The sequence below is a fragment of the Podarcis filfolensis genome (assembly GCF_964270895.1).
Source record: "Podarcis filfolensis genome assembly, chromosome: 8".
Lineage (NCBI taxonomy): Eukaryota > Metazoa > Chordata > Lepidosauria > Squamata > Lacertidae > Podarcis > Podarcis filfolensis.
Window position 1 is genome coordinate 81,333,165 of NC_139611.1, and position 11,045 is coordinate 81,344,209.

The 11,045-nt window shown below is 47.8% G+C and overlaps 1 protein-coding gene across 2 annotated transcripts in view; it reads left to right on the top strand.

The window, feature by feature from the left end:
- Positions 1 to 10,605, top strand: part of AXL (AXL receptor tyrosine kinase) — an 81,212-nt gene extending 70,607 nt beyond the window's left edge. For both annotated transcript variants that reach the window (XM_083626963.1, XM_083626962.1), the window contains 5 exons: positions 2,866 to 2,987; positions 4,042 to 4,151; positions 5,403 to 5,562; positions 5,933 to 6,069; positions 7,323 to 10,605. In XM_083626963.1, the coding sequence (XP_083483089.1) occupies positions 2,866 to 2,987; positions 4,042 to 4,151; positions 5,403 to 5,562; positions 5,933 to 6,069; positions 7,323 to 7,686 (893 nt within the window). In that variant the 3' untranslated portion in view covers positions 7,687 to 10,605. The remainder of the gene's footprint in view (positions 1 to 2,865; positions 2,988 to 4,041; positions 4,152 to 5,402; positions 5,563 to 5,932; positions 6,070 to 7,322) is intronic.
- The last annotated feature ends 440 nt before the right edge of the window (positions 10,606 to 11,045 follow it).

The following is an 11,045-nucleotide window of genomic DNA, read 5'->3' on the forward strand; positions in this document are numbered from 1 at the left end:
ATCCTGCACTCACAGCGGCCACCCAGATGCCTCTGGGAAACCCACAAGTGGGACTCAAACACAAGAGCTCTTTCCCCTCCTGTGACTTCCAGCAGCATATATTTGGAATCATTGTGGCCTCTGACTGTGGAGGCAAAGCATAGCTGTCGCGGCTGGTAGCCATTGCTAGCCAGGGCTTATATGCTGAGGCCCAGCTCCGAGGGTCTTCTGCCAGTTCCCTCTCTGCAAGAAGTGAGGTTACAGGGAACCAGGCAGAGGGCCTTCTTGGTAGTGGCGCCCTCCCTGTGGAACGCCCTCCCGTCAGATGTCAAGGAGATAAACAATTATATGTCTTTCCGTAGATATCTGAAAACAGCCCTGGGTTGGGAAGTTTTTAATGTCTGGTGTTTTGCTATGTTTTTCTTTAATACAGTGGTACCTCGGGTTAAGAACTTAATTCGTTCTGGAGGTCCGTTCTTAACCTGAAACTGTTCTTAACCTGGAGCACCACTTTAGCTAATGGGGCCTCGCACCGCCTCCGCACAATTTCTGTTCTCATCCTGAAGCAAAGTTCTTAACCCGAGGTACTATTTCTGGGTTAGCGGAGTCCGTAACCTGAAGCGTATGTAACCCGAGGTACCACTGTACTTTTTTGGACGCTGCCCAGAGTGGCTGGGGCAAACCAGTCAGATGGGCAGGATATATTATTATTATTATTATTATTATTATTATTGCCGTCCCGAGAAGTAGGGCAGATTTAGGGCAGATTCCGCAGGCTGTAGCCTGGGAAAAACCAGAAGAGAGGAAACGGCCTTTGGATGGTGGTTGCGGGGGGAGGCAAGCAGGCAGAATGGATGCATCATCCCCAGGGAACAGGACTCCAAGTGAGGGGGCGGAGGAAAAAAAGACTTCTTGGGAAAACAGATGTTGGCAAGGATGCTGGGAGCTCTGACAGTCCACAGAGGGGGTGGGTGGAAGCTCAGCTGATGCTGGTTTGCGACTCGCCCAACAGCCCCTTCTCCCTCTCTGGTTCACATTAAGGAGGAACACAGTAAAAATAACTCTCAGGCACAAGGCGCACCAAGAGAGCGTCCTGTTGGGTAAGAGGACCCCCAAAGAGGATGTTCTCACGGGCAAAGACTTTTGGGGGTTGGGGGCAGGTGTGGGACATGGGGAGGGGGCTCCCAGATGGTGTGCAAGTTTGAGAGGGGAGGCTCCCTCCCCCTCCGTGCCTTCCTTTTTTCACCCCTCTCACTCTTTAGAATTATACAGTGCTACCTCAGGTTACATACGCTTCAGGTTACAGACTCCGCTAACCCAGAAATAGTTCTTCAGGTTAAGAACTTTGCTTCAGGATGAGAACAGAAATCGTGCTCCGGCAGTGTGGCAGCAGCGGGAGGCCCCATTAGCTAAAGTGGTGCTTCAGGTTAAGAACAGTTTCAGGTTAAGAACAGACCTCCGGAACGAATTAAGTACTTAATCTCAGGTACCACTGCAGAATCGTAGAGTTGGAAGGTCCATCTGGCTCAAGCCCCTGAAATGCAGGAAACAGTAAGAATTCAGGAAGAGTAAAGAGCCGTTCAGCAGTGGAACGGTCTCCCTCAGGAGGTTGTGGACTCTCCTTCCTTGGAGGTCTTTAAGCAGAGGTCGGATGGCCATCTGTCACGGATGCTTTAGCTGAGATTCCTGCATTGCAGGGGGTCGGACTTCGATGACCTTTGGTGTCCCTTCCAAGCCTATGGTTAATAATAATAATTTATTATTTATACCCCGCCCATCTGGCTGAGTTTCCCCAGCCACTCTGGGTGGCTCCCAATCGAGTGTTAAAAACAATACATCATTAAATATCAAAAACATCCCTAAACAGGGCTGCCTTCAGATGTCTTTTAAAAATAAGATAGCTGCTTATTTCCTTCACATCTTTTTTTTTTTTTTTGCAAATAAGTTTTTATCGGAATTTTCACAAATAAACAGATAACTGTATACAAAGTTCATTTGAATATTTTTTACATATTATGTCCACCAAATTATACAAGCGCAAACACCTTATTTTAGGCTCTGCCGAGCTTTTGACTTCCCTCCACCCCTTTGATAAGTGTCAAATAACTTCTGTAGTCACGTATTTTATTTTCGCTCTTAAATAATAATCTCTTACTGTTAGAGTTGTTCTACCCCCGCTAGTGCTATCTACAAATTGATTCCAATATACATCCAATATTTATTCCAGTCATCATGAAATTTCTGTTCATCTTGGTCCCTTATCCTTGCTGTTATTCTGGCAAGCTCAGCATAGTTTACCATTTTAACCTGCCACTCACTTATATTAGGTATAATTTTCGTTTTCCAGTTTTGTGCTAGCATAGTTCTTGCGGCTGTGGTGGCATAAAGGAATAGAGTCTATTTCCTTCACATCTTATGGGAGGGCGTTCCACAAGGCGGGCGCCACCACCGAGAAGGCCCTCTGCCTGGTTCCCCGTAACTTGGCTTCTCGTAGCGAGGGAACCGCCAGAAGGCCCTCGGCGCTGGATCTCAGTGTCCGGGCAGAACAATGGGCGTGGAGACGCTCCTTCAGGTATACAGGACCATGAGAATCACAGGTTCTGTGGTTCTCTCACGTTGCACACATGTGGCACGGCCTGGCCTGCACAACTTGCCACAAGCTGAGGTAGAAAGAGTAAAGAATGTAAGAACATCAGGAGATGTGGGCCAACAGCCCACCTGGTCCAGCATCCACTTCTCACAACGGCCAACCCAGCGCCTGTGAGAAACCCACAAGCAAGACACAAGCGCATGAGCACTCTCTCCTGCTTTGGTCCTTGTTGGCCATTGATTCTCGTGTCTTCTCTGTTGCCCACTGAGAAACTCACACTCTTTCTCTTCCCTCAGGAGTTTGCCTGCAGAACACAGAGAGCGAAGGATACCCCTCCCCGGTTGTCATCCTGCCCTTCATGAAACATGGAGACCTGCACAGCTTCCTGTTGTACTCCCGGCTTGGCGAGAGCCCGGTGGTATGTAGCGTCGCCCCGTGAGATATCCGTTGCGGGGAATCCATACTGCACAGGTGTCCTGGAAAAATTGAGACATCCTGGTTTTTTTCTCATGAGAACGGCGGCCACTTTGGACGCCATGATGATCTTGCACAATTTTGCATCTCAATCCCCCCCTCAGAAAAGTGCTTTTTCAGGGCCACAGTGTCACGTGGCACCCCAAAACATGTGTTATTGCGTGCCGTTCCCGAAAAAAGCACTGGAGGAGGAGAAGAAGAAGAGTTTGGATTTGATATCCCGCCTTTCACTCCCCTTCAGGAGTCTCAAAGCGGCTAACATTCTCCTTTCCCTTCCTCCCCCACAACAAACACTCTGTGAGGTGAGTGGGGCTGAGAGACTTCAAAGAAGTGTGACTAGCCCAAGGTCACCCAGCAGCTGCATGTGGAGGAGCAGAGATGCAAACCCGGTTCAACAGATTACGAGACTACCACTCTTAACCACTACACCACACTGGCTCTCTGGATTGCGGTGCAAAATCGCACAAGATCGTGGCATCCAAGATGTCTGCCGTTCTCTCGCAAGAAAAAAAGGGAAGATAGCATCCTGGAAGATTGTGTCCCAGATTTTGTTATTGAGGTGTTGGAGAGTATGGGAATCAAATGTCAGGCCTCTCGGCCTGAAATCGGGAGGGCTGGTTTCCTTTTATTTGAACTAGGGTTTTTAACTGGGGAATTTTAATCCTTGCGTGTGTTTTATTTTTCAGTATGCATATAAAGTGCTTTTTATACATTTTATTGCTAGGCTTGTTTTGGTTTTCTGTTTCAATACGAGCCTCTCCAAGAGCTTTGCTATGGAGCAATATGGCGGTTTAATGAACGAACAAACGAACTGTAACACAGAGAATGACCACTAGAGGGGGACAAAGGGAAGGTGAAGGGAGCCCGCTGGATCCTGGGTCCTCCACGCAGGAGTCCAGTGGGCCTCTCCTCTTACAGGGGAAAGAGAGTTAAACATTGAGGTGCCTGCAGCCCACCCACTGCTTGTGTCTGATCATTGTGCTTTCCTCATCTTCCAGTACCTGCCCACACAGACGCTGGTCAAATTCATGACGGACATTGCTAGCGGGATGGAGTATCTCAGTAGCAAGAACTTCATACACCGTGATCTCGCCGCCCGCAATTGCATGTGAGTTTGTGTGACGCGAGAGATGATGGAAGAGGGGATTTCAAGGATGCACAGATTAGTGGCTTTTGACAATCTCTCTTTTTATAATACCGTATTTTTTGCTCTATAAGACTCACTTTTTCCCTCCTAAAAAGTAAGGGGAAATGTGTGTGCATCTTATGGAGTGAATGCAGGCTGCACAGCTTTCCCAGAAGCCAGAACAGCAAGAGGGATTGCTGCTTTCACTGCGCAGCGATCCCTCTTGCTGTTCTGGCTTCTGAGATTCAGAATATTTTTTTTCTTGTTTTCCTCCTCCAAAAACTAGGTGCGTCTTGTGGTCTGGTGCGTCTTATAGAGCGAAAAATACGGTATATATTTTTGTTGATTTTTAACATATAAATTATAAAATGTACCACAAAACTTATCACTTATACAATCTTTTTAGACTTCCATCAGCACCTCTGATGATCCACCGTTTTAACCACTTCTTATGCATTTCTTAACTTTATATTGCCTTCACATCTCTTAACAAATCATCCTCCCCCTTCTCCATTTTTGCAATACTTCCAATAATACTCCTTACAAAACTTCTTGCAAACCTACAAACGTTGTCTGGTCTTCACAAATACTTTTAAAATAGTCCGTAAATTTACTCCAGTCTTCCGTGAATTTCTGGTCCTGCTGGTTTCGAATCCTTCCTGTTAGTTTATCTAGTTCTGCATAGTCCATTAACTTCATTCTCCATTCTTCAATCAGTAATTCTTCTTGCTTCCATTTTTGGGCCAGTAATATTCTTGCTGCTGTTATGGCATATAAGAAGAGCTTGCATTCCTTTCTATTTATATCGCTCCCCACAGTCCCCAGTAAAAATGCTTCTGGTTTCTTTATGAGTGTATATTTCAACATTTTTTTCATCTCCCAGAAGCATTTCACCTTTTTACATTCCCACCACATGTGATAAAATGTTCCCTCTTTTTCTTTACATTTCCAACATTTATTACTGACTTTATACATTTTCGCTAACTTGACAGGTGTTATATACCATCTATACATCATTTTTATCACATTTTCTTTTAGGGCATTGCATGCAGTAAATTTTAAACCTTCTTTCCATAATTTTACCCAATCACTCAGCTGTATATTATATCCAAAATTTTAGAATCATTACTTAATATCTCTAATTCAAACTTTGATCCACGGTTTTTGACAATCTCACATCCGTCTCTCCCATGAGCAGCTCACACATTCACACATGGCTTCTGTACCCAACAGGCTGAACGAGAGCATGACGGCTTGTGTGGCTGACTTTGGCCTCTCTAAGAAAATCTACAACGGCGATTATTACCGGCAAGGCCGTATCTCCAAAATGCCTGTCAAGTGGATCGCCATTGAGAGTCTGGCCGACCGCGTTTACACCATCAAGAGCGATGTGGTGAGCAGCCAATTGGGGATACCTTTGATCCCACCCTCCTGAACAGCCCAATGAGAAGACCAGCTTCTGTGTCCTACTAAATTGGCTTCTGTTTCTGTCTACCAATGGACAGAGCTGGCCTGCCCGTGAAGCAGACTGAGTCCCCCTCATGCTCACCCCTACTGCCAGAGAAGTGAGGTGAAGCAGCAGCAGCGGTCTCTGGTGAGATCTAACAAAATCTCACCAGCCGCCGCCGCTGCACGACCCTAGCAAGCGAGGCGGGAGGGCGGCCATTTTGCCTCAGGCGGTGAAACAGGACAGGCCGCCCCTTCCAATGGGAGAAGTTGAATTCTGTGCATCTAATTCCCTCTTTCCGACTCCTTTCCTGCAGTGGTCGTTCGGCGTTACTATGTGGGAGATCGCGACGCGAGGCCAGACGCCGTACCCAGGTGTGGAAAACAGTGAGATCTACGACTACCTGCGTCAGGGCAACCGACTCAAGCAGCCAATCGACTGCCTGGATGGCCTGTAAGCATCACCACTGCTTCTTCAAATTGGCATCTCCTTCCTCAGTCTTCCCATGATGCTGTGCAGCATGGCCAATTAGGTTTTCTGCCTTATGATCAGTAAGCCTGGACTGTAGAGGGAGCTGTATCGTTGCAAAAAATAATTTCATGACATCCCACCACTGGCTCTCTCAGCCTTAGGAATGTGACTATGCTCACTCAGCGGGCAAGCAAATTCAATTTTTTCGCCCTACAACCCTAGCAACTGAAAACGGGTTCTAGGGTTGACCCACTGCCACCCCCCCAGCTCAAATTAAGGCCTCCGTTACAAAACTTCAAGGTCCCTGAGCAGCTCTGATATTAATCTTGAACTCATCCACAATCGGGAGCCGCTATGACATAGCAGAGAAGAGTTTTACCAAACTTGGGTCTCCAGCTGTTTTTGGACTACAACCCCCATCATCCCTAGTTAGCAGGACCAGTGGTCAGGGATGATGGGAGTTGTAGTAGTTGTAATAGTAATAGTAGTAGTAGTAGTAATAATAATAATAATAATAATAATAATAATAAATAATTTATTATTTATACCCCGCCCATCTGGGCGGCTTCCAACAAAATACTAAAAATACAATAAAACATCGGACATTAAAAACTTCCCTAAACAGGACTGCCTTCAGATGTCTTCTAAAAGTCAGATAGTTGTTTATTTCCTTGACATCTGATGGCAGGGCGTTCCACAGGGCAGAGGCCACCACCGAGAAGGCCTTCTCCCTGGTTCCCTGTAACTCGCAGTGAGTTAGAAACAGCTGGAGAAACCTAAGTTTGGGCTACAGTATTGTGCTAGGATTTCAAAGACCAGGATTTGAATCCCCGCTGAGTCAATTATTATCATCATCATCATCATCATCATTAAATTTGTATACAGCCATTCACCCGTAGATATCAGGATGGTTCCCAACAGGAAAATGCAATATAAAAAAACCACCAAATGCATAATAAAAACAAAAACAAACCCATAACCCTCCTTCCCATGTCATGGTTCGGAATGGGTGACCTTGCTTCAGTCACTGTGTTTCAACCTCACGTACCTCACAGGGATAAATTAAGGAGGGGAAGTAAAAAACGTGGGATATAAACGAGAGAGAGAACGAGTTCTCCTTCCCCTTCTGAAGCATGGCAAAATCCCCAGCAGATTAAGTACCCACTTATAAGTAACTTCCAAGGATGCTGCATCCCAGGTTCCCTTGAAATAACATCTCTTTTGAACCCACACAGGTACGAGCTGATGATGAGCTGCTGGGCCCTCAACCCTCGCGACCGCCCCAGCTTTGAGATCCTGCACCAAGAGCTGGAGAAGATCCTCAAGTCCCTCCCTCCAGCCAAGGACCCAGAAGAGATCCTCTACGTCAACATGGACGACGGCGTGGCCCCCGGAGAGGCGGAGCTGGGTGCCGTCGGGGGTCTGGGCCCTGAGGAAGCACCGGCCAAGGAGAACCAGTCGCTCAAGCCCACGGTGACGGCGGCCGAAGTCCACCAGCCCCAGGCCATGGGCCGCTACGTCATGTGCCCCACCCCTCACGAGAGCAGCCGGCTACTGACGGACGCCCCCAGCTGCGCCGCCACTGAGGAAGGGGCCTGAACGGGACGAGGCGACTTATTCGTTGTGGCTGGGGGGAGGGGAGGGGGGAGGTCGCAAGCGGCCCAACTGGTGCAGTCCCTGCAAGCTTTGGAAGACAACCCCCCTATCTCTGAGGAGAGGGGATTCATGGAGGACTCCACAAGCTGAGGCGCACCCTCCTCCTCTCCCAAAATGAGCCACTGCCTTGCTTTTGCCACAAGGATCTTCCCTCCCCATCAACCCCCTCCAGGGGGGAGTTTGAACTGACCCAACTCTGAGTATGTCTCACGGCTGTACATGCATTGACAGTCATGCTCCACACCACCAGCCTGAGGCCAGATATGTACTCTAGACTATGATGTTGGCAGAAGGGGGGAGTCCATCTCAGGTTACAGGGGCCAGGGGAGGAGGGGGGACACAGTGGGGAACACAACAGGACCGGCAGCTGCGCCCTTTTCTCCTCCTCACGTTGAAGGTACCTTAGCAATTTGACCTCCCGTCCGCAACTCCGTGGTCCAAATTTAGCTCGCTAACACCGAGGTCTCGTCCACGCTCCTGCTTGCCCCAGGCCTAGAAGGCACAAATTGGAGCGGTTTTAACTTGCTTTCCCCCGGAAAACCTGCTCTTTGGTGCCAAATCGGAGTGAATGTCAGTCCGGAGGAAACCTGGTCGACATTTACTCCGATTCGGCGGGGCAGGTGGGGATGAGCCCTTGCCAATGGTACTAAGGTTATTCTGTGTGTGTGTTTGTGTGGCCCAGCTCCTGCCTCTTTCGTGTTGGGCCTGGTACACAGCTGCTGAGCCGGCAGAGCATAGATTTGCTATGAAGGAGAGAAAAGCCCGGCTGCTCAGTTTGTGTGCTGTTAAAGGGGAGCAGGGCACATTAACCGAAACGGGGGGGTGGGAAGTATCGGTCCTAATTGCAGCCATCTGAAAGCGGTACGTACTTAGTCCTTCCCCCCTCCTTATTTTACTACCAGCTGTTTCACTGCCATGTCTCCCAGGTTGCATTTAGGCCGGTGGAGATGAATTAAACAGAGGTTCTGGAGGGCTCCCAACTGAAGGAGCTGCAACAAGGGAAATGTACTCAGTTTGTGCACAGATGCACACTTTTTTAAAAAAAGTCGCTACTGCTTCTCGGGAGCCAGCCCTAGTCTTTAAATCTGACCCCGGAGGTTAATTTTGGTGCAGGTTTCAGCCCGACAGACCAACTCACCCTGTCCACACAGCACCAAATTCTCCTCAACAGGTTATCGGGGGATGTCTGATCAGCCATAGCAGAGTTGCGCAGCCCAATCCTCTGGGAACCCGTTTTCCCTGGGGGTAAAGATCCCACAGGGCACTGAAGCCATACCCAGGTGGGCATCTCAGAGCGGGGGTCCGAAGGTATATTTTTATAGCACATTTGAGATGGGAGAAGGGAACAAATTGGCCTTCAAGTCTTCACACCCAGCCAGACCAGAGCTTCCCTGGCAGTAGTGAGTAGGAGCCAGTGTGGTGTAGTGGTTAAGAGCGGTAGACTCATAATCTGGTGAACCGGGTTCACTTCCCCGCTCCTCCACATGCAGCTGCTGGGTGACCTTGGGCTAGTCACACTTCTCTGAAGTCTCTCAGCCCCACTCACCTCACAGAGTGTTTGTTGTGGGGGAGGAAGGGAAAGGAGAATGTTAGCCGCTTTGAGACTCCTTCGGGTAGTGATAAAGCAGGATATCAAATCCAAACTCTTCTTTATCTAACTTTGCTGGAAAGCTGAAGGTTGCCATCTTCTCGCCATCCCTCAATGACTCTTTGCATTTCACCAATGCAGGCAGAAACTCAACAGGTATACCTTTCCCCCATTCCCACATCTCTCTGCTGGGGAAAGCCCTACCTGCTGGATGCCTGCCCGTCGTGCAGATGTTACAACCCTGTCTGATCACAACCAACCCAATCTACCACTTGGAGCAAACATCCGGATAAGAATTTCCCGAGTTATTCAGACGTCTAAAGCAGCAGCAGCAGGCTATGATCACCAATGGCGTCTGGATATGAAATAGACAATATTAGTGGGTGCAATCAGAGTAGGATTCTTTGTCTCCAACCTTCTTTCATTTCACTGGGGCTTGTATGAGAATCCTGCGGGAAAATACCCAGGGAAATAAGTGGAGGTTGTCCAAACCGAATTAGCTACTCGTATGCTCCTTTTTGCTAGTGACAAACCCTCTCTTTGCGCCAGTTCACATGCCCACAATTGCCAGTAATCGCTTTCCCCCTGAAACATCACAGCTCCACTGAAGTAGAAGACAACTCCATATTTCAGAGGGCAAGTCCCAGCTCTCCATCAGTTCAATGACACTCCATAAATCAGACCTGCCAGCTGCATAGTGCCTTGATTAATGATACTTTCATCTGGGAACACAGTCTCTGAAGCTCCCACCAGTCACATGCAATTTAGAGGGGATTCACGAATTCTGTTTTAGACATAATGGTAGCTTTCTCCATCTAACATGGATGGGGTGCAATTGCTCACAACAGTAATCACACCATAATGGTTCATTTTTTTCTGGCTACCTTCCAGCAATGAAAGCCAGACTAGGGAGGTGGTAAGCTGAATGCATGTTTTGGCAATTTCTTATTGCATGTTCACGGTCACTTGGGCTGAGAACATTTTCCAGCTTTTCCTGAGAGCTGAAGATGGGTGACAAAAAGAAGAAGACAAATGTTCATGCTATACACGCTCATCCGACTTGCACTTTTGCTTAAACAGGTTTTGCAGGCTTTCGTGTTTCAAAACCTGCCGTACCTGTTCGGTCAGAAGAACCGGTGCCACAAAAGAACTGTCCTTTGAACCACTTTCAGCTCTCTTGAAACCTGTTGTCTGGCTCCAGCCTTAAACTGAAGGCCTTTCCGCACAGTGATTTTTATTTTATTTTATTTGCACAATAAATGCACATTTCGTTACTGATTTTGTTCTGCACAGTCCATGCGTCGTTCCCTGCAGTTTGCAACAGCAGCAGCGCTTTGCAGAAAGGCCAGCTTTTACCCCACAAGCCCCTTTGTGCTTGGAGCAAATCAAAACATGCAGACGCCAAACCGTGAAGCTGCCCTAGTTCGCATGTTCACCATGTATTCACACTTAACAATATTCTCCCCAGGATTTAGGTGCAATTTTGTGTAAAATGCACTGACTTGATAGGCTTGTGTTATCACAAAAACATCTCCTTGGGGGAGCAGTTTTTTATTCTTCAATTCTTGCGATTTCTTGTTTTTTTGTTTTTTTTTTGAAGCTACCAAACCTATGCTAAACTGAATAAGCTTGCAAGCAGCTCTTAATCCCTGCCTCTATCTGTGGCCTCAAAGCATAAGGAGGACTAACCAGGAAGTGGAGTCTATACTGGAAT